At 40.0% G+C, this 27,909-nt stretch overlaps 1 protein-coding gene across 1 annotated transcript; it reads right to left on the bottom strand.

The window, feature by feature from the left end:
• Window positions 1–1,076: 1,076 nt before the first annotated feature.
• On the bottom strand, window positions 1,077–25,575 carry GPD1L (glycerol-3-phosphate dehydrogenase 1 like). Its single transcript, XM_036406325.2, has 8 exons — window positions 25,468–25,575; window positions 20,633–20,810; window positions 19,753–19,893; window positions 16,580–16,718; window positions 15,270–15,382; window positions 7,395–7,628; window positions 6,906–7,012; window positions 1,077–4,049 (listed from the first exon to the last, which is right to left on the bottom strand). Exons 1-8 carry the CDS (start codon window positions 25,518–25,520, stop codon window positions 3,953–3,955), a joined length of 1,062 nt encoding a protein of 353 aa, XP_036262218.1. The 5' UTR covers window positions 25,521–25,575; the 3' UTR covers window positions 1,077–3,952.
• Between the last annotated feature and the right edge of the window lie 2,334 nt (window positions 25,576–27,909).

Raw genomic sequence — 27,909 nt, 5'->3', positions numbered from 1 at the left:
TTTTGGATAGTATGTTTGAGATACTTACATATTTATTCTATTGATTGATTTCATGTACTCTTAAAATAAATATAATTTTGAGGTAAAAGAAGAAGAAATGACCTAATGGCTAAAATTCTGTCTTAAAATTAGGAATAAAATGCAACCAGGTACAGATTTGCTGGGCAACCATCTTTACTCCTCTCAGTATCCCTACGTGTAAATAATGGATTAAGACATTGCTCTCATTTTATTAACTCCTCTGAGGCTTTCAGTAGACAATGCATTATTCTGGTCACCAAGAAAACCATACTTGTTTTACAGTATGATGTCCCACACTAAGTAGCAGACCTTTCTTTCTCTGGATAAACACTTGTGACACCTCCCACCCCTTTGGCTGAAGTACAAACTGACAAACCTGAGCACAATGCGCTCTTGTTACTTCCCAAAGTCTTTCAACTTCAACACCCAAGAGAAAAAAATGTTGGGTACACAGTACAGGAACCCCAGTGATACTGAAGGATCTCACTGACTATGTTGTCCAGCAGCTGAGGTAGTGGCTGTTGCCCTGTACTGAGGAGGGTCTCTGATGACAGGCAAGGCAGTGCCTCGGGTGGAGGTTATAGTATGTTGGACTTTTATAACAAGCTCCTTCCCTCAATTCCAGTGGTCTACAACACATGCATCTGGTGCTGAATTATAGCCATCTCCTAAATACAAGGAACACACTGTAAGACAGGTGCAGTCACACAGGAACCTCGGGAAATTTAGAAATGGTCAGAAGAGTAACTCCAGAGGGGATGGAATCAGCCACTTACCGACCAGTGCCCTCCAGTGGCTCCCAGAGCAACTGAAGGAACTGAAGACAAGAACCTGTTTTCAGAGGTCAAACACAGCACAGTTGTCTCACTAATGGAAAGAAAGAAAATGCTGACATCTGGAAGCCAAATAGCTCTTTTTAAAATTTATGTTCTTGCATGGCAACTTCCCATCTGCTATCGTTACATACCACAACCAGAAAAACCTACATTCCGTCAAGTGAATAAAATATGAATTGCAAGCCTTGTAAAATGAGACAAAGAGAACAGAAACCAAAGTGATTCCCAAAATGTTTATTTGTACTAACTCTTCAAACAGGTATACATTCAACATCTCTAAACAAAATCAGTACATATGATGAGGGCAAGTTCAGTAAGTATCATTAGAATCTAATGCCTTCCTTAGCAAGTAAAGTTCATAACCCAAGAATTAGTTACAAATTTATGACCGCCTTACACAGGGGCTAATGATTTCAGTAAGACTATCCTAGTACCAGGCAAAACAGAGTGTTTGCAGAGCAGGCTCATTTCGTTCCAGTACCATGTCACAGTCTTTTAATGAGCAGTAAATATTAGTGGGGGAAAAAATACATAGTGCCAAGCTGAGTGTTCTCCAGCACTGAAAAGCAAATGTAAATAGTGAACTATCAACGGAATTTAAATAAACTATTTTAGTTATTTTAGTTACTGAAACCTCATTTTTTGTCTGAAAAAAAGAATATAGTAACAGACTGGAGCAACGAATTCCATAAAAACCTTTACTCTGGATTTGCCTTAGAATATAAGCTTCTCTAAAAAACAAGAACAATTAAGATTTGAGACTTTCAGTGGTAGAAGTAGTATTGGAATAATAAAGAAATAATTTAAAAATATATATTAATTTACCACATTTAGCTCATATAGCCCTTTATGTATCTTACAAAATGCTACTGTCCTACATACTGCATGTAAAAAAAAATGTTTATATATATAATGTATATATACACGTACAAAGCAAAAGCCACCAATTTGGTATTTAAAAAACAGAACAAAACAAAGCATAAGCAAACACACTGAAAGTTATGCAGTAATGAGGAGTGTATGCTCCATGTGTGCGTTAGCGTAACAGTGCTTCCAACCTTAAAACATCCTCTTAAACCTCTAAGCAGAGTGCTTGCTCCAAGTCAGCTCTACCAGTGATGTTCCCAACTGCCACAAATGTCTGATGTCACCTAACTTCTGGCCATCTCTTATGTTTAGCACTAAATCAGAAGTAAGGCAAAATAACTTTTCACATCCCTGAATATCTGAGGACATTCATGAGATCTTCCAAATATGAATTCAAAATAATACAGGAGCACAAAAAAATGGTACCCCTAAATGGAAGGGTCTTCCTGTCCACACAAAGTTGCCCCAAAGCTTCCCCATTTCAGAGTAATCCAGGATATGTAAGTACGACAATTATTCCTAGGCATCCTCTTTGTTTTAGCAAATTTTGAATGACAACCTGAAGTTTCAGGATGGGTGTGTGCTCATGATTCCTGGTCTAAAACCACCACTGAGAGCAGTGAACAACAGTTCCAATACTGCTCAGATGTTAGGTGTGGATATTCAGAGCAGATGGGCAGTCTTGTTCTATAAATTCTAATGCCAACCCTTGTCTCCCAGTTGGAAGAAGGAGTCCACCCTTAATGTGTCTAGCATATTTTTCACAAAAAAAACCCCAAACCCCACACTTTAATATACAAGAAAAGCAAAACAGATTTTACTTATCTACCTTCTCTTGCATCAATCTTAAAAAAATCTAAAAAGACCAACCAAACCAACCACCCCCTGCCCCCTACCTTAAACTTCATAAAAACACAAATTTTCCAATAACAAATAAAATTAACCTCCCTGATAAAACAAAGGTTCCTGAAAAAAATCTAGTTGAGATCCCTGGGGAATAAAAGAGATGGATGCCTTTGAGAAGCTTTCTGGGAGATGAGTTGTAAAGGATTTGATTCAGCACCCATAAAAGTTTTGTCCAGTGAAAGAGTAACTCCAGAGCCGGGAAGGCTGGATCAGGACTACAGCCCAGTGGACGTGCCAGTGACTGGCAGGCACTGAAATGAATGCAGTCATTGTACTGGCACACAACCCTTCTGACGACACAACTGTGTTGTACCAGGGAATTTCCCTGACATTCCTTGGAGTGTTGTGTGGAGCTCAACACATTGTAGCTAAGCTAAAATCACAGCAGAACAACTTGGAGCAGTGGATACCCAAGGCTATTCTTCATCAAACAACCAACAACAGCAGTGAAGAACAACCACAGGTAAAACGATAAAATGAACTGTAGGCTCAAGGGCTCAGAACTCCCAGGTGAACACCTCTGGCTTGCTTTGGGGAATGGGATTCTAGAAGAGCCTAACACAGAGGAATAGTAAGGGAGAAATGGAGAAATACAAAAATGCAAGGATTAAAAAACAGAAGGGGAGGCAATGATCCCCCTCTAGAATATTCCCTTTAAAACAGTGTAATTAAAAACTTTAAATTCATTTAGAAATTGGTTTCAAAGTAGCTTGACAATTTCAACAACTTTCAAAAATCAAAATATTCTTCACTAGAGTTCATTGAAATATCCCTGTAGCCCCATGAATAACTGCTACAACTTGTTTTGCATTAACATTGCTTAAATTAATATAGTCATAAGCATGCAAAATGTTAACATTTAATTGCGTATACAGAATAAAACAAAGTTCTAACAGATTCCTAATATTTCAAGGTCACACGCTTGATTCAGCCTCTGATCAAAACCACTGAGATTCTTCCCAGAGTGCCAGCGGACTGTGGACCAGGCTTTAATAGAAGACAACAAAGCATTGTGTTTTATGGTGCAGGAGCAAACTCAAAGTACACCTGTGTATATATAGCAGGCAGGTAGTGCAACTTTTGTATTGGGTTATCTTAGAGGAGTTGCACGTTAGCCAGTAAAAGGACAATCACCAAGCCAACACCGCGTGCTGTGTCACACCAGGCTGGGGACAGACACCGACACCTGCTCACAGACATTCGTGGTGCTCCTGTTGCCTAAGAGCAGCTCTGAACAAAGCTTAATGACAGCTACATCCACTGGAACCCGGACACGAATTCGAAAGGCAGAAAGCTGCATTAGTACAGCAGCCTGATGGATTTTACTTGTGCTCTGGATGATTTTGAAGGCAGGATATTATGTCTGTAACAGGTCTGCCTTCATAGCAGATTTCATACACTGCAGTGAAGAGTGGAAACCTGAGGAAAGAGGGTGGGGAAAGTGAACACAGTGTGAATTTATTCTGTAACATTTTATTAAATGAAAGAAATATAAAGGGGTGAGGAGAGGGAGGGGGAAAAGGGAGAGGTGGAAAAAATATTTCTTTTTTCTATTTGTCAGGTGCAAATGCGAGGCTGAAAAGCAGGGCATAACTGCAGAATCTGCATGCATCTCTGAAATAGAATGACTCTCAGAAGCCTAGCTAGCTATAATGGAGCCTGAGACATTCATTATGTATGGCACAACCATAAAGTGATCTAAAAAATAAATTTAAAACATTTTTCCTGGCTGTTCTCACAGCAGTACCCATCTGTGGTTAAAAAGGATGACTGGCACATCTGTTATGCAGTACTTCTCAGCAATAACTTGATAATACAGTATATGACAAAAATTGACATTGAAGGTCAAGTTTTTTTAATAAGAATTGAAAATTAAACCTGGATTTTGAAATACAGAATTCCACATCTAGTTTTTTTTTCTTTTTTAGATTGGCACATCTCCAACAACCTTCAAATTATTCAGGCTTCTCTGATAATCTGAAGGTTTGTTACAGCCAGGATACTTTACAGAATTTGTATTTGCTTTCTGTCCATCCCAAACAGTAACAGCCAGACAAGTTCAATTTCCATACAAAGCTTGGTAAATTTTGGGGGTTGATTTGTTCATCAAGTACATGTACCATTTCAGCATGGCTTTTTATACTGATGAATTTTAACCAATGGAGATAAAAAACAAGGGTCATTGGAGATGGTGAAATAGTAATTTCCAAGTGATTCAGTATACATCTGTATTAGGACTTTCTCCTTAGGAAATGTGTCCCACCAGCGACTCTACAGCTTTATCTGTAATGCCCATTTCAGAGTTGAGCAGTCCTGAGCACCATGTATGATGGCCTATACATTCTGCTGTCACTATTACATTGAAGTAATGCTGCTATCAGCACATCACCCTGAACTAGACCGACTTGAGTCTTGTTTCTACTTCATTGGTGGAAAAAAAATTAACACACAGCCACATAGCTGCTCTCTCAAATCCAATGCTAAACTGCTCAGATTGTAAAACCCCTACTAGGAAATCTGCAGAAAAAATTATACAATGACTTCTGCACTTCTTAACAAACCTCACTCACCTTGTATGATGTACTGGGCTGAAGGGGCATTACATTTGCTGCTACCATAAAAGCTCATGTGTAGGCACTAAGAAATTTGCTGTGACTATGCGAGAGGTGGCCACAAAACAGGCGAACCTCCCAAAGCAAAGCAGGTTTCCCACAGGTTTAGGTACAATACTGGCAGTTACTTCTCAGTGAAGAAGCACCACTACTACAAGCCACAACCTGATACCTAAGTCCTGCTGCTTATCCCAGAGAACATTACTGTGCACAGGTCTGCCACGCTTCACGTGCAGAAACCTGTACCAAGGCTGACTGCAGGCTCAGGGCCAGCAAACTCCAGATGCATCTCAGGCCTGAGCACATCAAGACAGCAAGGACTACAACTGCTGAAAAAAACTGCACCACGAGTATCAATAGGCATCAGCCCTGCTACCAAGGCTCTTCTGAACTTGGACGTTTGCACACTTCTACACAGACTTGGGAATAGTTTTGTAGGACCAGAGCAGGAAATTCTACCCTTATGAGACTCTCTCCTCTTCACTTTGAAACTGTGGCTGCTCCACTGTGTTTTATGTTTTAAAGCAGTAGTTTTTTCAAAACACTTTGAAAGTTGCCTTCAAAAGTCTTGTTGAATGAGACCTTTTGTGAAGAACTGACATATATACGTTGGCATGCCAAAAGGAAATTAGCAACACTGTTTTCATGTCTTTTACTAAAAACACAACCCAAAATCATCTCTAATGCACTTAATTTGCTGTAAGATAGAACAGGATACAAAACAACCCTCAAACACAGCATCCTGTTTCATTTAGGAAATCATAAACAGTAAAGAATTAAGCCAACATTCTAATTAATTTTTTCTGCAGTTAGCTTAATTACTGTATAGTAAGGAGACAGACTTAGGTACCTTACATCCAAAGATAATATTAAAACATTAATCATTTAATGCAGCTGACGCATTAAAACTAGAATTTAAAAAATGCTTTTGAAAAAAAAAAGTAACAAGGGTTGGTCTTTCGACTGGCAGTTTTTAAATTTCTGATTTTTCCTCTTTAACAAACAAGAAAATGTATCCCTTAATTTTGTAAGGAGACAACTGTGTGTGTGGCTATAGGAATCATTCATTTTCTGACTTGAATACAAGTGAACCAAGCCAGGACAATCTGCTTAATGTCATAGCACAAAAAACCACCCTGACCTACAGAGGCAGATGGGAGGTTTTAGCCTACAGCAAACTGGAAGTCACATTAAGAAGGAGAACTGCAGTATCTAAGCTAGAATCCATGTGGTGGAGGCAGTCACTCTATACAGATGATCACCAAGCTCGTCTCCTTAGAGGTAAGTAACGAATTTACTACAATGAAATGAGATGTAGCAACTTTTCACAGTCTCTTTAAGAAGCTCTACTTCTACTTTCATGCATTTTTTTCTTTTCACATATTAAAACACACTTGCTGTGCTTTTCTGTAGTAGCAGAAGGCAACAATACAGTCTGCAAATAGGACATTCCCAAATTTAACGTCACACTAATAGCTCTATCTATACCAATATTATTTTCAGGTTCTATTCACTTCTCTTTGATTTTAACTTCTAATCTACTGTTATTACAGTGATTTTCTTTTTGGCTATTACTTTTATGAAGATATAAAACCAAATATGCAGAAAGAATTATGGAGATAAAAAGGGGTATGTGGAAATTGTTTTATCTGTTCTTACTCACTTGTCCAGCATTTCTTTCTTCTTCAGGATCTGATGCACTTCTGCAGAAGTCTGTGGTCCTTGGAGTTTCTGACCATGCAACATTTCTTTCTCTAATTCTTCAAGAGACTAAGCAGCAGAGGAAAAAAAAAAAGAAAGCAAAGGAGAGGTATGATAAACTTTTCACAAGCCTGGCAACATAATCTGGATTTAAAAAAATAAGTTACTGAGAGTTTTTTTCTTTTTCAAAAGTAATCTCGAGTGAGCATATGGAATATTCTCCTATGTTCTTATTTGTAAGTATTGTCTGTCAAGCTTTTTTTTTTAAATCACCACCTGCCCACCTTTTAATAGCTTTACACTCATTCTAGCCAACAGACTCAGAAAACACGAGGAAAGAGAAGGGTGCCCACTCAGTGAGCTACCATGACTCAGATAACTCTACTGTTACTCCAGCAATTGAGGAGTGGCAGTACTTATAGGAACAGATTTCACCCAGAGAATTAGGTACCTTTCCAGTTTTAACGAATGCTTCTGCTACACGTCGATTCCGGCCAGCGTAACACGTTGTGATGAGATCAGCAATGCCACAGCTCTCCAGGAAAGTGGCAATAGAAACCTGTCCCGTGCAAAACATTTTGGCAAAGGCGATCATCTCCATTAGGCCAAGGCGAATAACAGCAGCTTTGGTATTGTCACCGTAGCCAAGGCCATCACAGAAACCAGCTCCCACTGCTACTACATTCTAATAGGAAGAGAAATGGGAAATGACTCAATTACTGCTTACAGATGTCCTTAAGAACAGCAAACACTTTACTACTGAAAGACTAGGTTGCTAGTTTGGGTTATTTTGGTTTGGCAATTTTGATGTCTATGGGATAACCTAAAAAAAGAAGAAAAAATATAAGGCAAAACATTTCCAAGGATAAAAGCATAGTTAAAACTCTGACACAAGTTGCCCCTGAGGCTGCGGAGCTATTATTATTGACCATCTTTAAGGACAAACAGGTTGCACTACACCCAAACAAAGTTTTAGCTAGACTGAGCTACTCCTGCCCTGAGGTAAGAGTGAAGTTAGACTGACATCCTACAGTCCCTTTATTCAGATTTTCTTAATGATTAAAACACCAGTACAGCTAAAAAGCATTTAATGACATCTATGATGACATGCTACAGGACCAAATTCAGCCAAGCCAATAGTATCCAGCCCTTTTAAGTATGCCGAGTTTCTATAACCTTAAATAGTTTGTAAAGGATTCACAAAAGGTTCAAGACACAGGAAGACCTCCCTTAGCAAAAAAATTGTTTGCTTTTTCCTTAGACCTGGTGATGACCTTCTACAAAGAATGTGCTGTTAACATTCAGCTATATGGTCCCTGCTTTGGTTACAGAACATAGATATTTGATGAGACAGAATTGAGTGAAGCAACTATAAAACCTATTTTCTGGCTTGGGAGTCAGAGCAGACACTAGCCCTGGTTCCACTATCCCCACTAAAACAATCCATCTAACACAAAAAACTCCAAAAAGATGGCATTCTGACATACAGATAAAGAAAGCAAGGAAGTAATGAATGTTAATATCTTCCTGCATGCAACAGCAGCAGCAGTGATCTCAACAGAATGCACAGGAGAACCAACATTATGACTCCTAATGTAGCACCCGATGCAGGGAAAAAAATAACATTAAAAAATCAACTTTAACTGTTGATGAAGAAAGAACTATAATCAGAAGATGCTACTGGAAACAACCACTGATTAACAGCTAGTTTGGTTTTGGACTGTAAGAACCACAAATGCCAGGCAGCTGCAGAGCTAGGTGACTCTGAATCACATGAGGCTAGAGGATCAATCATTGGTGATCTTTAGGATCTAAAGGTGATCCTAAAAATTGCAGACAGATATCCCAACATTAGACCTGAAGTAGCCCAAGGCAGTCAACTTTAAAATTTGATTGTTCAAATCATCTTGGCTTAGATCTGTGGTGATTCAGTCAAGGTACACTTCCATCAGGCACCTCTTGCAGAGCAACCTTTAATATTTTTTCATTTGATGCCAAAGCAAGAGGAAGTCAAACAGATATTTACAAACAGATATTTAAGAAGTTTTCAGATGGGATAACCCATTTAAATGGATTTTACGTGTATGTGAAATCTCAAAGTATTTATCACTCATCTAAAAACACAAACATGACTAAGCAACCTTTGGGCTTTTTCCATATACTTCTTGAACACTCCCATACTAAAGCTTCCCCTTCCCTCCAGTTTTGTCTGCTTGACTTTCCACTTCGAAGCAGTCTGCTTATCATAATTTACAATACAATTTGGCCTACGGTATTTTGTTGTCTATTTGTACCTTTTGCAGTGCTTGTCTTTGGAGGAACAGAAATACTCTTTTAAGTAAGTCATACCAAGACTATTTACATCTGAGGAAATGGGCTAGGGAACAAGGGAAGTTGTGAGTCCAACTCTAAAACATGAGCTCCTTGTTTGTACAATGTTCCCATTGTATATTTTTACACAGTTTGCAAATAATGAGGAAACAAGGCAACAGATTATGCTCTAGAACACACCCCCGTGCCTAGGAGACTGTTATGTCCTGGCAGACATATCCCTCAAGCCACAGCTAGTAATTTACAAGGTCTACCATCTGGTTTTATTTAAATCCTTGAAGAATCTCTGACAACTGTCTGGTACCTAATATACTGTAGAGAACTAATTATACCACATTGAAAATTATACCTTACTCAAAGACGAGCCATCCCTTTAAAAACAACAACAACGACAAAAAAAATCTCCCCAAACTTACAACCCAGTTATCTTTCAGTCCCAAACAAGATCAAAACAGTTAGTTTGTTACTTGAAGTCTCTGGCTGTAGGCACTAAGCTGAGCTTGTTTCAGGAAGATGCACAAGCAGAACACAAACTGACACACAAGAGCCTAGTGGCACTATCACTATTGTGAGATTGTGAGATTGTCTGGAAGTACATGAGGCAGGAAGGGTGACTGACCTGGCAAAAACATCTTTCTGTATTTCATATGGTTGATTTTGAATGTTGCCACTGACAAAGACTACACCTGAAGTGTCCTGGTTTCAGTTAACTTCCTTCTTAGTAGCTGGTACAGTGCTGTGGTTTGAGTTCAGTAGGAGAATAATGTTGGCAACACACTGGTGTTTTGGTGGTTTGCTAAGTACTGCTCACTTTAAGAAAGGAACTTTTTAGTGTCTCATGCTCTGTCAGTGAGTAGGTGAACAAGAGTCTGGGGAGGGGGCAACACAGCCAGGAGAGCTGATCCAAACTGGCCAAAGGGATACTCCATACCATAGAATGCTATGCCCAGTATATAAACTGGAGGCATTGGCTGGGAGCCATCAATTGCTGCCTGGGGACAGGCTGGGCACTGGCCAGTGAGTGCTGAGCAACTGTAGTGTGCATCACTTGTTCTTCTTGGGTTTTCACTCTGTCCTTCATTACAATTACTATTACTACTGCTGATCTTGTTACTGTACTTTCCTTGATTTCGATTATTAAACTGTTTGTATTTCAACCCTTGAGTTTTACTTTTTTTCCACTTATTCTCCTACTCATCCCCGAGATAGGGGATAGGGGTTTTGTGAGCGAGCAGCTGCACAATATGCAGTTGCCAGCTGGGATTAAACCACAGCATGAAGTTACAGGAATTCCTGCAAATGCAGTGGGTATGTATTTGTGCAAGAGGAGAGAGCCCACATTTCCATGAGATTAGAAACTGACTGTATTTGCATGCACTCATGGGAGTCTGAGAGCCCAATAAACAAGTGCCTACTGACAAACATGTTCCACAGGTTCAAAGATACTGTCACAATAACCCCAAAAGGACTGCAACACAATGTTCCTCTTGGCCTGAGGCATTTAGAGCTCTCAAAATCACTACATGCTTAAGCACACACACTTCCCCTATCTTGGCATTAACAGCTTTTTGCATGAAAGCACACATCCTGACCATGATTTACAGTGTGGTTTTATATTGCACTTGATTTTAAGCTACTAAAATACTTTGCCTAACAGACGAGCTGTTCTGCTATCCTGGTGTTAGTCCTGGTTATTCTAGAACATGAACAAGGAATGGATTTAGTTATTTTTTCACTGGGCTAGTGAAGTTATGCTCCAGAAAAGAAATGCTGATCCCAGGCAGTGCTCACAGTATGTGTCAGAACAAATGAGAGAAAGTGTTCTTTACTTGCACACAACCTGCTGCAAACATGCAAGAGGTCACAAATGCAAGGACAACAGATGACCAAGAAAACAAGGACAACAAGTCTGCAGACTTTGCTGACAGATTGTTCTACTACAGAGTCAGTCCTCAGAAGTATCCAATATCCAGTGTACAGCACGTTTGTGGAGTGCCCATGAAGACAGCTTCAGCAGCCATTTCTGAGGCAACCATTACTTCTCCATAATTAAATGGATCATATTATTTCACCTTCCTTGAGGCAGTGTCACAGCTCAGCGTAGCCTGCTTTCTCTCTGTTTACACATGAACTTGGAGAAGCTCATTGCTTCCCCCGATGGCTGAGAAGAGGTCAAATGAAAAGATTCAAAAAATCAAAGACAGTATCAGCAGGACTGTCAGAGAGGTTAAGTATAAACTGTTTGCTTGCTCCTGGTTAACTTGAATTTCATTTCCAATCAATCTCAGGAAAAAGGAAAAACCTCTCACGATCAACTTCTAGAGTACCTACACTGACTATTCAACACTGACTGCCCTAAACACACTTTGCAAGTAACAATGCTGAGTTACATAACCTGGTAAACAATAAATCCTCACTATACTTCTTACTTCTTTATTAAAGGCTTAGCTGAAACTGGAAGGTTTAGATGAGCCTGATGCAACCTGAAAGGCAACCCCTGCTGCTGCTTGCTGCTGCTTCTTCCTACAGTAACTCACATCTGTCTTGGTCTTTGGCTGCTGCCACTTGAGGGTTTTTAACTCTCTGGATCCCTGATCATCAGGCAGCTGGAGCATGGCTATTTTTCCATATCCAGAGGTTAGATTCTTAATCCTCCTCCTCTCAGGCACCCCTTGCACTGCTGCACTGGGTAAGTGAGCTAAACTGGGGTATGGTCTACCCCCGAGACTGCAACTACCAGCATTTAAATGGCCTCTCAAGGATGTGGCCAGGTTCATACCCCAGCTCAGTCTGGCTTCACATCTGTGCTGCTTCTAACACCACACTGGCACAGGTGGTGAGGACTCTAAGGACACTTCTGAGGTGACAACCTTGGGTCCATGCTGCTCTGCACTATCACATCCATCAGTATCCAACAGCACCTCCATATGTGAGCATAGCTGCACATACTATTTTTAGGTGACATAAACTTTAAGCATTTTCTAGGAAGGCCCATTCATCATATGGTAAATGGCAGGTGTACTTGTAGGTGGCCTTGAGTCATGCTGCCTGTAAAGCCAACTGGGCACCTTGAAACAACTATCCAAATTTCAACTTTGTCAGTTTCTGTCCCCAACCCTTAGAAAAGGTCAACAGACAAATGTGAAATGGTCATCAGCCTTCAAAAGTAAAAAAATATCCTCACGAAGAACATGCCAAGCACTTTTGTTCCAACAGCCAGGTTACCGTAGAAAGCTGGTCCTCCTCAGTGCCATCAGATTTTGTAAAGCCACTGCCACTGTCTATTCAGCCAGTCTCAAAGCTGGCACAAGACTGCTTTTTCATGGCACTGATTTCTGCACTTCACTTTATCTCCACCAGCCCATTGTCACAAATCTAAATACAGTAAATGAAGTGGATATTCTATACATATCCATATATAAATAGCAATCAAGCACATGTTTTCCTATGATCACCCAGCTGCACTACCTAATACTACAGTCTGAACTCAAATAGGCTTCCAAAACCAAATTTCAAACCTGTAATTATCATTGTAAGGGAAAGCTGTGCTCAGAGCATTCTTTGTTACCCTTCTGTATTTTTTCCCAAGCTTTAGGCAACCACCCACGCTGAAAATCTTCCCTGCATAGAAAGGCTTGCAGAAATAAAAGAGAGGTAGAGTACAAGCTTTTAACAGCTAGTCCATTATGCCACTAATAACAGGAAAGTCTCCTTTTCCTAAGCTGGTATTTGCAGGAAAGTGCAGAAGCTGGAAGAATGTAGTTTTCCATAGTGTACTGTTTCTCATCCTTCAAATACCAACACAGGAATTGTTTTTACTATTTCCACATCCAAAAAGACAGGCTGGAGTGACATGTTTGCCTGCTTACCCTGTCCTCCTTGCTGTAGTTCATAGTGCCACTACTAACATTTTGAATTGGCACTGAAAGAGAGTAGTGCCTCTCTTTTCATGCCAGTGTCTCCATGCAACACGACACCGTCACCTTCTGAAATTGGAACTTCCTCCTTCCAGGAAGTTAAACAAAGCTAATTTTTACTATTTTTTACTGAAGTAGCTTCCCAAGTTTAACAAACTGTCAGTTGACTGAAGCTACACATTAGATTTTACTCTCAAAAAAAAAGTCTACTTTTCAAATTTTTATTATGAAGACTATCAGATGAATGATAAGAAAGCAAAGCTCTGGTTGATACCCTTAGCAAACAATTCTTTCAACAGAAAATATGTACAGCTTCTAAGAAAAAACACTATTCATATCTGAGTTTTGCATTTTGCTTTGCACTATGGTAATAAAACCTTATCTACAGGTTTAATTTTAGCTTCTTTATTTTCTTTCAGAGCCAGACATGTTCCCAATGCATTAATAAAATTTTTCAGTCTTTGAGAGTAAAACACCTGAGGACATTATTTACATGCTGCCACCACAAGATTTAGGATAAACTAGAAAGGGTTTTAAATTAAAAACTACTTTAAAAATACCATTTTATTAATATTTTCTTTTAGATTAAGACAGACTTGTATGTTTAAAGACATCACCCATACTAGAATGATGGGTCTATGCCACTTTATGCCAGTTTTGCCTTTTAATTATGCAAGAAATCCACAGTACTTTTAAACCAGTTAATCTATCTTTAATTCACTTTTTGTTTAGACCTTATACCACGCATTTTTTGGAAATTTCAACTCAATTAATAAAATATACTGCAATCAATATGAAATGACGAGAGCACACAAATATAAACATCTTTTCAGAAATACAACTAGACAGTTCAGTCTGCAGGATGCATGATGAATAATGAAGCAGAAGAGAGCAATAAAGCAAGGTTACAAAAATCCCCTAAAGTCTCACCTTAGAATCTTTCCAGGTCAAGAAAAACAATCTATTTAAATGCTACTGCAGTTCCAAAGAAATATTGGTATCTTGCCTGACTTAGACCTTTACAGTGGAGTTTTGAGTGTCTGCTGCCTACCTGCCCAGTTGGACAGGCGTGCTCATCTCTAATGCCCTTTCAGGAGATTTGTGTGAATGAAAATTTCCTGGGACAGAACTCCTCTATCAGACAAGAATTTAAGCTAGTCAGAAAACATCCTGCTGAGCGGATTCCAAAGAAAAATAACTCTGCAAAACTTTTTCAAGGGTCTATACACAGGGATTTCTTTTCTGGTAACCTTCCCGTATCACCCACATCATTTTAAAGCAATGGCTGTGGAGCTGAATTACAAGCTCCATAATCTCAAGAAATTTCTCTCTGTACAGTAACTCCAAAGCATGCTGCCTCAAAACACCTAATCCCATCAGTGCACAGACCCATTACCTCCTCTTTCTCAGGCCTTCCAGTATGACAGCTGTCAAGACAAAATTAAGGAAATTAATATGCCAAAAAAATGCTATTGTATCTATCCAGCTACTTTCACTAAGCAGGAATCAGAGTTCCTTATCTTAAGACATCATTGCTTGGTGTGGTAGCTTTGCAAGCCAGTTAACTTAGTTTAGACAAAATTTCAACAGCAAAACCAAAGGCAGACAAAATAATTATTCAAAACACAAAAAAAAAATGTTTATTCACTACACCCATCAGAAATCATTCAGGATAGGTACGAGATAATGTGAGCTACTGTACTGTTTGCTAGGGTGCCAAACAACTTCTTTTGCCCTTTCCTTTGGTGAACACACTGTTGCAAAAAGAAAAAGGGAACTAAAATAGATTTAGAAATATATCAGCCAGTTAGATGAAATCAATACCTGCTTCATGACTGTGTGTAAGTTAAGTGGAAGATGTAGAAAGAGAACCTGGCAGATGGTGACACAGATCTAAAAGCCAGCTCTCAGAAAATGCTGCTCCCTCATTTCCCCTCTGGTTCTTCTGGAAATGTTGTGTCGCAGTTCTACATATTATATAAAACACAATGAACTTCCTTTTTTACATGGAAATACCCTCTTTTCTTTTCCTACAAGGATCACTATTTCATCTGTGTATCACCTGCAGCCAATCTTACCTTCAAAGCACCACACACCTCAACTGCATCTGCATCATCTACTACAGTTATTCGGAAGTTTGGAGTCTGCAGGAGTTCTTTGAAGAGAAGGCCATTTTCCAAGATTTTGCAGCCTATTGAGAGAGAGAAAGGAAAGCTAAAAAAAAGGGAATAATTTATTTGTATGTTATTTAGCCTTTCCTGTGCAAGCCAAAATGCCTAAAAGTAGAGATAAGGTTGTTTTATTTCAACCCTAAATAGAATCCCTGTTCTAAGGGACCAATCACGTTGACATTGCACTTAAAAGCTCTGCACTGAGTTATTCAGGACTTTTTCACAATTTATTGTCTGCTCAGCAACAGGTTCTAAATAATTCCATTAATTCACTCTTATTTCCATTAATCCACTGTCCGTTTTTTGATCACTGTCTTTAAAAAGAACAGCAAATAATAAAACAGAGATTAATTAAGAAGGAGCAATTCTACCAATTATTTCAAAGTCAGCACTCCAGAAAAATACCTACTGATAAAGGTAAGTTAAAGCTGCTTTATTAATCAAGCATCCTGCCCCTGACAATTGTTTTTAAACACTAAGATGCTGTTCAACCATTGAAAATTAAGTTCAATGCAAAAGCTGTGAATGAGATGTTACAAAGCTAGCAGTGCATAAAACTCTAAAAATTAACACTAAAAAAAACATAATATGAACTCTGTGCTATAAAGTGAGAGTATGTATGAGTACCTGCATGCATATACATACACACATGCCTTTCTAGAAACTGTAAAACCCAAGACTAGGCACATCCTTATGCTGCAAAGGTATGCAGACATCAACACAGAACTAAAACAATTTCTAGTTTTTGTGGGAGCGAAGTATTTTGAGAAATTAAAACAAGATACCTTAAAAAAACAAACAAAAAAGTTAAACCAAAACAAACATGCATGAAGGTACTATCTTTGACAATAGCACCTGAGCTGGAGTACAGAATTTATAATTGTTTATCCATGTAAAGCCATTCAGACCCAAGAAAAAATCTTAAACACAGTAATAAAACGAAGCAGTTTGTTATGTGAAGGGTGATAAAAAACATGCTTGTATTTCGCATACTAAGGTAATAACCCTAGTAAGAATAGGTAAAATTGTGGTTTTCTGTCTCCCTCTCTTCCCAGTATTGTCCTAGTACTTTTGGAAGTATAAACATTCTAGGAAATTCAACCAACAGCTTCTGGTAACAGTCAGCTAATGTCGAAAACAGTGAAATTTGAGCTATTTGGTGTGCGCCTGTGAGGACAGGTGCATATTTTAAATATTCTTACAACTTGGAACAGTACCTATTGTGGTTTCACAGAATTTGTCTGCTGCCACCTCATTGGCAATGTTAGCTCCCATCAGCACACTGATGTCTATTCCCATCTTCTCTCGAATAATGTCAGAGATCAGTTTGAGTCCCTCCGGGCCATGATCTATCCCCTGCAGCCAACATTAAATGGAATTACTAAAAAGTCATTCATTAGGCACAGTAGAGATGCAAGCAGAACACAATTAGTCTTGTCCCCAGGTGAGAAGTGAAACAAGGACTATTCAGACAAAGACTAGAATGACAGGTGTACTACCACAGGCACTTCTGCTATTTTGACCTCTCCAAGATGTCTCAGAATTGTAGGAGGCAGCACCTTAAGGCTTAGGACTAAACTCTAGTTGATGAAACCAGTTTTTATTCCATCCTCAAAGACCTGATTCTAAGAAGTGCTGAACATTCTGCTTTTTTAGTTCAGAAATCAAGGGCTTATTATTAGTATATCCCTAATCAGTGAAGCCTAACCAATCCATCAGTTATGAACCAGACCTGAACTTGGATTTGAAATTACACTAATCGAAACTCACAAAATGGGATCTGAATAATTTGTTTTGTGAAGAGATATCTGAACTGAAATAGCAGAGGCAGGTTCCCCAGTGTATAACCAACAACAGTTTAGTAGTAGAAATACAAAAGGAACAGCCATTCACAGACATGTAGAAAGCTGAACAACTGAGAATAATTTAACTTGCCCCTCTTCCTAAGCAGGCAAATAATAAACAGAAAAGCATGCACCCATTGGGACCAACTCCAAAAATGTAAATACCTATACAACAATTATTCATGCAAGTGAAAGGAGACCAGAAAAGCTTAGGTGCCAGATTTTGCTCCATTGTGAAATAGACGCAACTCCTGACAAAGTCAAGGAGAGCTGTACCTGTTTCTTGTAGAGTTAAATCCGATACTGAATGACAGAATAAAAACCGAACACCCCTTCCTCCCTGCAAAACCAAGGCTCCACCATGGGCATTTTCACTGGGCAGCAATGGTCTGCAGGCAAAGCAAGCAGACCTTACTGCTTGCATTCTAACATGCCTGCCAGAGCAATCCTTGGAGCCAGTAATAGGAAAATGAAAATGAGACTGATGTTGAGGTTGCCTGAAGAGTATTTTGAATGACTTTCAGCTAGCCTGCAACTTATGCTCACTGCTGTACTGCACTCTAAGTTTTATATGGTTCCTCTCCCCACAGCCACACAGTCACTTGTAAGATTTTCATCGACAAAGAGCTAATGTAAAACAACACAGATGCAAATGTTTCAATAGAAACGACTATTAACCAGCAGATAAATGTTTTTATTTCCCAAAGACTCAGTTTTATTGTCAGACATTAGGCTCTGCATGAAGATTAGACTGTCAGAAAGAAAAAAAAAAAACAAAACAAAAAAGGACTAAAAGATGACACACTAGTAACTTGACAGCCAATTTAGAAAGCACAGAAACAAGATGTCCCACAAATAATCGTTTTCAGAGCAGAACTGCACTTTAACTATCAAAGTTAACACAAGCCACTTTAACAGCATTAGCATTGAGCATGAGACTCAAAAATTATGACACTGATGAAAACAGCATGCCTAAAGAATACGTAAAAGTAGAGGAAAGAATTTTGTGTTAAATCTCTACCCTTTCTTCTCAAATGACACTTTTAATGATGTTATGTTATGCCTTTTCAGTTATGCCTTTTCATAAATACTCGCATGCACTTTGCATTCTCCTGAAAAATATTAAGGGGCCTCAGAGCATTTCTTTGGAAAGGCTGCCTATGGATGCAGTGCTGCAATGTGACAGTGGGAAACTGCCCAGTAACCAACTCTGTGCTGCATGGCAAGTGCCAGAATTTCATTTCCACCACTACACTATGCATGGACTTCTTGTTTTGCTGGGGGTTTCTGTCTGTTTGGAGTTTAGCTTTTTTTTTTTAATGTAAGGATTTCTTCCCCTTCCACACCCTCCCTTTTTTTCTTTTTTGTTTTTGTTTTGCCAAATATAGCTATTAATCAACACTCCATTAGAGAACTGGTAATTAGTATCCAGAACTAATTCCAAGGGAATATAGCCCAGGACCCTGACTTCACATATGCTGACTTAAATCTCGTTTAGTCCAGCAATTTCATTAGTTACTCCTATCACTAGGAGAATATAAATCACATTTAGCAAATTAAAGGAGAATAAACATCTTGAGCACTTTTAACAGTGCCTTATTTTACCTTTCTATGATATGAAGAGTTTTTCTACAATTTGGAGTAAGAACACTTTGGAAGCATTACTTTTCCACACCTCACAGCAATACACTAGTCAGCACTGACAAAACAATAGATTTTGTGGGCTTTGTTAGCCAAACTAAAGAGACAAGCTTGCAGCATGCAGTGATTGAGGTTTTATGTTCTTTTTTTCAGCACAGATCCATAAATGTATGATTTTCCAGAGATGACAGGAAACAAGGGAATGTGTGCCAAGAAAATGGCCTTCAAAGCAACAACAAACCACAATCTTCCAAACTTCTTGGGAATTGCTTATTATTTCCAGCTAAACATACAGAGGAAAAAAGCCCACCCACCCAAAAACAATCCCAAAAATAAGCTAATCCACATTTTAAAATTTTTCTGCCAGCAAAACTACAAACACTCCAGTGAAATGCCTCCCGCACCTCTGCCCTTTCCTATTTCCTATGCTCAAACTGTCTTTGGGCGGTGTTGAACAGACTCTCTTGTTGCAACATAATATTTGACATGAACAAGAGCACTATTCTCTCAATCACATGAAATTCTCTCAGCAGTTCTTGAAATGATCAACTCAGCATGTGGGATGTGCATTAACAATCAAAGCATTATGCTTGTGCTCTGCTCTTCATCTAATGATGCTTTTGGAAACAACAAATAAAAGACTGGAAAGCTTAGCGGTGCAAAACATATGGACTCCCTCTTTCTTTCTAAAAGTCTTGTGAAGAGCCTCATTTTCCCCTTCCTGCAAGCGTTGCGTAACAATCCACTAATGACCAAGACAAATTCTAATCTTACATCTAGAAAGGTTTAATGGACCAATCAAGTGAATAATGCACCGAGACTTTGCAAATCAAAATATCAAGTCACCTTGTCTTAGAAGATTCCATGACACATTCTCGGTTATTAATGCAGGGTATTTATTGTACCTTTATGAGAGTTATGCCGAGGGCTTTACTGGGTACTTGTCCTGTGATTTCATCGCAGACTTTATGGATGAACTGGTGAGGAACGACAAAAACCAGCAGGTCTGCATCCTGTACCGCTTCACAAAGGTTTGGGATAGCAACCTGTGTAGTTATGGGAGAGAAAGGCTGCATAACTTCTCAAAATTAACACTACACACAAGTGGTATCTAATAAAAACTAAAATCATGTAATTAATTAGTTTGAAAAAGACCTCTGAGATTATTGAGTCCAACCTTGGAACAAACACCACCCAGTCCACTGGGCCGCAGCACTGAGTGCCACATCTAGTCCTTTCTCAAACACCTCCAGGGACGGTGACTCCACCACTTCCCTGGGCACCCCATTCTAATGTTTAGTCACTGCTTCTGTGAAGAAATCCCTCCGAATGCCCAAACTGAATCTCCCAGTTTGATCTTGAACTTGAACCCGAGCAGTTTGGTCACATGCTGAATGCTACAAACTACTGCATTTTGTCACTGAGAATAAGCAGTAGCATAGACTTCCCAGACCAACAGCTCCAATCCAAGGCTGAGGCCAATTTTTTTTTTGATGGGTATAGTCAAAGCTGTTACTTTTGCTCTTGTTTCCACACTTGCTTTCTTGTACAGAAATTGAAATAACATAAAGACCAATAGTGATAGGAAGAAAGAGTACATTGGATTTACTTAACTGCAAAATTGCATAATTTTATTTGTTTAAATTTTTGATGTCATCAGTAAAATACCTTAGTCTGAAATATTATAGACCCTAGAGGTGTTAACAAAACAAATTTCTAACTCCATTTACAGCACAAGCAATATTCCCTGTGCTCCATAAGTATAATTTAACTTTTGAGCCTTACCACATTATCAGGCAGCTTGTATCCAGGGAGATACTTTACGTTTTCATGGTCCGTATTTATGATTTCTGTCAGTTTTCTCCCATTAATATTCTCCTCGAAGACCCACATGTTCACTGTGGGAGCAAACTTCTGCAATTTTTTTACATTATTACCTATTATTTTGGCAACTGCAGAACCCCTGCACAAAAGAAGACAAAAACAGTCTTAAAAAATTATGATTTCGCTGTAGGAAAAAGAAGACTTTGTTTTTAAAACAATCACAAATTCACAGATTATTTGACCAGCTACCATAAAACATTCTGATCTAGTAAAATAAGTGGGAAAATACACTAGTCATTCACATCTGCTGCTTTCTCTCAACTACAGCTAGAGTAGGTTGGACTGAAGCATTTACTGAAACATCCTTACTTATTTTGCTTTCTTATTGGCTATCCACTGAGAGTTTAGGTTACTGTATTTTCCCAAATCAAATTAACTGTATCTTCAAAGCCGAGGTAAAAGTGACATGCTAAATTTTATTAAATGTGTCACTTTCACCTCTAAAAGAGATGAGAAGCTTCTTTGCTGAGATGACTGACTCATAAGTTGTTGTACAATACCAATAGGCATTGAAAGCCATGAATCGTTTATACGTCGCAGAAGTTGTGAGCTTCATGGCTGTGCAGCCAACCTCACAGAACTGAACTATTGTAACAGCATCCTCTGAAACTGCATGGAGACAAGTCCATTACTGTTACCCTCATATTCTCCCCAAGAACAGCATACAGTAAGATCTGTACTACAGTGATCAATTTTAATTCTGAAATCTCTAAGCAGTAACAAAATTAATCACAATTACAAGAGGGGGAACAAACACAATCTTCCCTTTCATCATTCTATTAAACCTCTTAAACTAAGTTCCTTTCCTGGGATAGGAGGTAATTTCATAATTACTGATAACCTACTAAGGAGACACAAAAAAATTTAAAGATGTGATAAAAATACAGAGTAATGATCTGAGGCTTACATGTGTGTGTGTGTGTGTGTGTGTGTGTGTGTGTAAACCGCATACTTTATTAGGAGGTAAGTACGCTAACATTTCCAATCTAGTTATACTCACATGATCCCCTGAATTTATATTGCACATTGCTTATAATAAACCCATAGCTGGCAACTGAACAAAGTGGGTTCATTCTGCTTCAAGATCTTATGATATGGCACAACTCATTGGGCTGTATTAAAGATGTGTGCTAGCACATGACTAAGGTCACTTTCTAAGTAGCAGCAGAAAAAAAATTTAGTACCCTAAGGAGACCTTTTATAGTCAAACCATAAACTGTGTGTCTTAAAAGACTGGAATTTACTTCTCTAATAGCAATTCACACACTAAAAATGTCCCCAGGTTCAGGAGGTGATACAGAAGACAATTGCAAGCCATCTCTTATCAAGCTTGACCAGCATGGTTTCTGCTGCACTGGTATACAGCTCACCAGCTCAGCCTCTAAATGTCAGATCCATACAGACAGCAGACCTCACATTCAACACAGCTCAGGTATGTGTTCCTCAGAGTGTGCTTTGAGTTCCTTGAACAAAAGCACATTTACTCCTACAGATTTATATACACAGTTAGGATCCTGGCAAACCCACTGCCTTCTGTTTTCAACTTCACTACATATTCTCTGTGCTTGCTGGTGACAGAGCAAGACAGAAATAACTGATTCAGCAACTCTCTGACTGGGATTTTCAGTCTGCCAGCAGAAGGTCTGGCAGTGTGTACTACTTATGTGAGACATTAATTCTAGTACTTTTAAACACTTAAATGCCTGAACTGTCTTTTTTTTTTTTTTCACCCTTTGAATGCAGTATTAGGAAAAGTGGACATTTGCCTAGTCTTAGTTTCTGAATTCAAGAAGACAAGAAGATTCTCCTGACTGGCTTCTCTGGTTCATCATTTCCCATGATGTTGCAATCACTCTTTCAGGACTATTTCATAGTTGGCCTGCTGTCCCCTCATCACTTTTTAACTAAAGCACAAAGGCAAAAAGCTCCTTAACTTGCCCTGATAACAGCAGCAGTGGAGGTCACAACATGCAAGTGCAAATGATATAATTATCTAGCTCTACCACTGTCCCTGTAAAATCACCTCAGTTAAACCACAGTTCCTCCCAGTTTTCTACAAGTTCCCAGCTGCATAAACCCCTCTGTCCAGTAACTTCCCATCTCTTCCCAAATTTTACAGTTTCTGTTCAAGTTTGGCAATCAGGTTACTTAAAGACTCGTTCCAAGAAAATGATGAGGGACAAATTGTGGCTGTGCATACCTCATTAACTTGCCCTGGGAGTGTTACCAGAACAGGCTGCAGTACATGATCAAGGCAGGCTTGCAGTGCTTTAAATGACTCTGGGCACTGTCCTGGAATCCCAGGGCTCCAAGGCATACCCAAGGTGTACTCTCTCAACACTCCAGACACCTTACTTTATCCCCTGTCTTAAAAGATCCTAACAGAATCACTGATCCACCAGCTGAGCAACCCTAAAAGGGCAAGGCCAGCAGACAGCACAGCTCCTGCTCTCCCATGCTGAGCCATCTGTCCTGTCCCATGATCTTCCATCAGGTGTCAAGTGACCCCTGCCAAGTCAACTTCATTGTTAAGGTGACCTTCCTGTAGCAAACCAACCAAACAAGTCTGACTGGAAGTAGTCGATCAACCAAGGTGACTGGCTTAACCCTTCTAAAGCTACTGTCCTGCCAAGCTCCTTTAGGGTTTTTTTCATCCCAGATATAGGTTAAAGGGCTATGAGAAGACTTGTCTGAAAGAATCATCTCACACAGAACTCCAAAACCCACTGTCTCCAAACTGCTCAAGATGCCAAACCCCACTCAGATCAACTACTTACATGCTTACAATTTAGGCACCACCTATCACACACTCTTATAACTCAAGGTTCAAAAGTATATAATCCCGAAATATCAATGATCAGATATTTACAAATGCTTCAATCTCTTTCTAGTTACCTGCTTTAATGCATTAAATACTAATATTTTAATTAAATATTTTAGGACCACAGGCCCCAGTTCAAAAGGCACCTACAAGGTTTACAAATTTAGTCCAATTTAGTGCAATGATTACACATACACAGTGCTCATACACAGAATCACAGTGCTCTTTGCAGTCAGGGTTTGGTGTCTGTCATCCCATGGACTTTGAGGAAGAAACCACCTACCTCTCCAAGAATTACTATTTTCAGTTTTTGCTTACTTTGGTTTCTACTTTAGACACATGAAAACCCCTGCCATTACATATTAAAGAAGCTGTAAGTTATTTAAATACATTTATCCCCAAAATGAAGGGCGAATGCTGCTACCAGGCAGCAGCTTTTTTCTTTCTCTCAGCACAAGAGATATGGGCATTTTGCCACCAACTCATACTATTAGGCAGGAACTTTTGTCATTTATTAAACTTATCCAGTGAGATGAAAACAAAATACATTTGCATATGGTTATTGCTAGTAGGCAGTATCTCCAAATCCTCTTGCTTCTGCAAGTGTTTCACAGTCAAATACAAATGGAGTCAAACTTCCTGTGAAACTTTTTCTAGGCTTCAACTATAGAACAACAGCCACCCACTCCTAAAAGACAAGCTCTAACTGCATAATTTCCTTGTCATATATAGTGAAATGCACGCATTTTACAAGCTGGTGCAAGGAAAGCAAGAGATACTGCACTGAAACATCAGCCATTCCCTCAACGAGGGGATCACAAAGAAAAATAAAACTTGGCAGCTGCTGGTGTTCTTAACAGCAGCAAAAGCCAACTGCACGGAGTGGGCGGGCAGAGGGTGAGCAACAAGTTTAAGATCATCCTGACAAAAGACTGGCAAATTTGGTTTAATAAAACAGTGGCTTGCTCTACATGGAATTCTTCTGAGTTTAATGTCTTAAAAGCCAATGCTACCCGAATAATGTGTGCTTAGCATTAGTAATTGGAAGTGACAAACTGTGAAGACCTATTTCTATAACACATTGTACTTAATTTATTCAGTGTAAAGAGGGATCTGGTGTAAGAAAGAGAAGTAACTAAAGAAGACAAAGGGTTATTAACACGATACTCCTCTGGAAGAATGATGTCAAGTAAGTCTATTGTTTTCAGTGGATGAAGAAGCAAGTTTATTTAAGTCTAATTATAAACTAGAGATAGGGACAGCAAAACCTTGTCTCAAGCTCTCAGTGTGCTTCAGCATAATCAATTTGGAGGGAAAAGAAAAAGGAGGTATTTCGAATAACCCAGGGTCTCGCAATTCTTTTTTGAACTGTCTTTGACAATAGACACATAAGAACACAGAAAACCCCGAACAACACTTTTGTAGACAAGCGAGATTGTTAGTGAAGCTCTATAAACAGGGCGTAAGTTGAAAAAAAAAATTAGAAATGTACAGCATCTTTAATGTCTACGTCATCTGCTATCGGACAAAGCGCATAACAAATACCAGGTTAAAAATATCCTAGAACAACTTCTTCGCAGGACACGCGGGTGTTTACAAGCACTAAAACTGCGGGCTCGATTCTGCCGCTTCTTCCTCCGAGTAAGTCACGGCAGCACCTCTGCTCCGAGGGAGCCGGGGGCACGGCAGGACGAGCCCTCCCGCACGGAACCAGCGCGACCCAGAGCCCGCCACGGTCCGGCGACACCGCGCTCCACCGCCGGCACCGGGTGGCCTCACGGCCGCCACCCGAGGGCAGCGCGGCCGCGGCGCCGGGCGGGAACCGACAGCAAGGCCCGGGCGGGCACCGCCTCCGAGAAAGCCGGGCCGAGGCGGCCGCCGAGGTGCCCGCCTTGCCAGGGGCCGCCGCACTCACCAGTTGCCCGAGCCCACGATGCAGACCTTGAGGGCGCTGGCGGAGAGCGCCATGACAGCGCCGCCCGCGCCCCGCCACAGCGACCGCGGTCAGGAGCTCCGTGAGGCGCCCGCCCCCTGCTCCCGCCTCCGCCGTCAGGGCATCGCCCGCTCTCCCTCCGCCCCTGCGGCGTGACGGGAACTGTAGTTCCGTCCCCCCGCTGCTGGCTGAGGGTGAGGGGGGCTCTGGAACAAAGCAGGCAATCCCGCAGGCACTGCGGCGTATCGCAGAGCCACGGAATCATTTAGGTTCGAAAAGACTTCTGAGAGCATCGAATCCAGCCTATGGCCGAACACTACAACCAGAGCACGGCACTGAGTGGCCACGTCCAGTCTTTCCTTAAACACCTCCAGCAACGGTGACTCCACCACCTCTCTGGACAGTCCATTGTAATATCTAATCACCCTTTCTGTGAAGAAATTCCACCTAATGTCCAACCTGAATCTGGCATAGCTTAAGACTGTGTCCTCTTGTCGTGTCATTTGTTACTTGGGAGAAGAGGCTGGCCCCCACCTGGCTACAACCTCCGTTCAGGTAATTCTAGACATCAATAAAGTCTCCTCTGAGCCTCCTTTTCCCAGGCTAAACAACCCCAGCTCCCTCAGCTGCTCCTCACAGGACTCATGTTCCAGACCCGTCACCAGCTCCGTTGCCCTTTTCTGCACACACTCCAGCACCTCAATGTCCTTCCTGAATTGAGGGGTCCAGAACTGGACACAGCACTCAAGTTGTGGCCTCACCACTGCCAAGTGCAGCAGAAGAATCCTTATTGTCACCATTATCTGCTGAACTAATATACATTTCAGCCACATCTGTAACAGCAAAACTTCTGCTCTCTCCTAGTGCCATATAGCTTTGGAGTAAGTCTGTGAAGGCTCCCAGGTGTGGAGGAACCAATGTATCAGGTAATAAAGCATGTTAGGCCTGGAGGGATCTTAGAAACAGAAATATGAGTGTTTCCAAATACTCTTTTACCCTCAGCCTTCAGCCAAAATCATATTGTTCTCTATCCCACATGCTTCTCCAGATGGAAATAAAAGTGGATATGTTGTTGGTCTGATAGATGGGTGTGAGTCATCTGTGATAAACTTTTCCATCATATGTGTATTTCTACTGACTCTTTTAGCTGTATTTAATAATAAATTATCAAGGAAAGACTGAGGATCTCGTCATGGTCTGCAGCTTCCTGAGGAGGGCAGGTAGAGGGGCAAGTATTGATCTCTTTTCTCTGAGGACCAATGATAGGACTCAAGGAAACAGTGGGAAGCTGGGGTGGGAGGTTAGGCTGGATATTAGGAAGAGTACTTCACCCAGAGAGTTGTTGGGCATTGGAACAGGCTTCCTAGGGAAGTGGTCACAGCACCAAGCTTACCAGAGTTTAAGAAGAGTTTGGACAAAGCACATGGTGTAATTTTTGGGGCTGCCCTGTGTAGGGCTAGGAGCTGGACTTAGTGGGTCCCTTCCAACTCAGCATATTCTATGATTCTATGACAATGCTCTTGTTCCCATACCAGAACAGTGTCCCCTTCTCTTTATGAAAATCAACCATGTATCAAGACCTTTTGAGCTTTTCATTACAGCACTTTTCTTCATTTGTACTTCTTCCAAATTGCTTGCTCGGGGTTAGCTGTCAATGAAATGCTCTTTCAATTAGAGGCTATAAAAGAAGAAAAGTTGGATCAGCTCTGTTGCCTTTTGAGCTATCATTGCTGAAGCAGTGTGAATTGCTACCTGCTGTTTTCCTTTTAGTTTAAAAGCACGGTTTTCATTTACTCCATTTACTCCACTGCCAGTTTGCTATCAAATTAAATCATAACAGAAGAGAAAAAAACCCCAAAACAACAACTAAAACCAACATGCCTAAAATCCAATCTGCTTGCACTAGTATCTTTATTTCTACTGCAAGCACTTCCTAATGTGGAGAAAGCCCTCATCTCATTGTTTCAGCCCAGTGAGAAAGTGTTTTGCTTATGATTGCTTTAGGCATTCAGAGACCAGGGTTGATAATATCTGGCCTAAGTTTTGAGGGATTGAGGAGGGGATAGTTCTATAAAATTGAGTGATGAGTGACTGGAATCTAAATGCTTAATGAAATAGGGATCTGAATATTATGCAAAATGTACATCCTGAATATGAGCACTTCAGAATAATTTTGAGAGTCTGGACAGAAAGGTTAAAGTCTTTATTAGGTTTAATGTAAAATATAAAAAAATACAGATAAATTATAATTTCTATAGATTTTCTCAAAAAGCTGACAGTTCTTCAACAGTCTAGAAGGCCATGGACCATCAGTCTGCAGCATATTGTGAGGCTGTGTGTGTACTTCTCTATTTTTCAGAGAATTGCCATTGTCTTACTGGCAGCCTGCAACCTGAAATTTAACATGCATTTACACCATGAACT

This window comes from Molothrus ater, chromosome 1, assembly GCF_012460135.2.
Source record: "Molothrus ater isolate BHLD 08-10-18 breed brown headed cowbird chromosome 1, BPBGC_Mater_1.1, whole genome shotgun sequence".
Taxonomy (NCBI): Eukaryota; Metazoa; Chordata; class Aves; order Passeriformes; family Icteridae; genus Molothrus; species Molothrus ater.
Note: the sequence above shows the minus strand (reverse complement) of the source record. Positions and strands in the feature narration are given on the sequence as shown.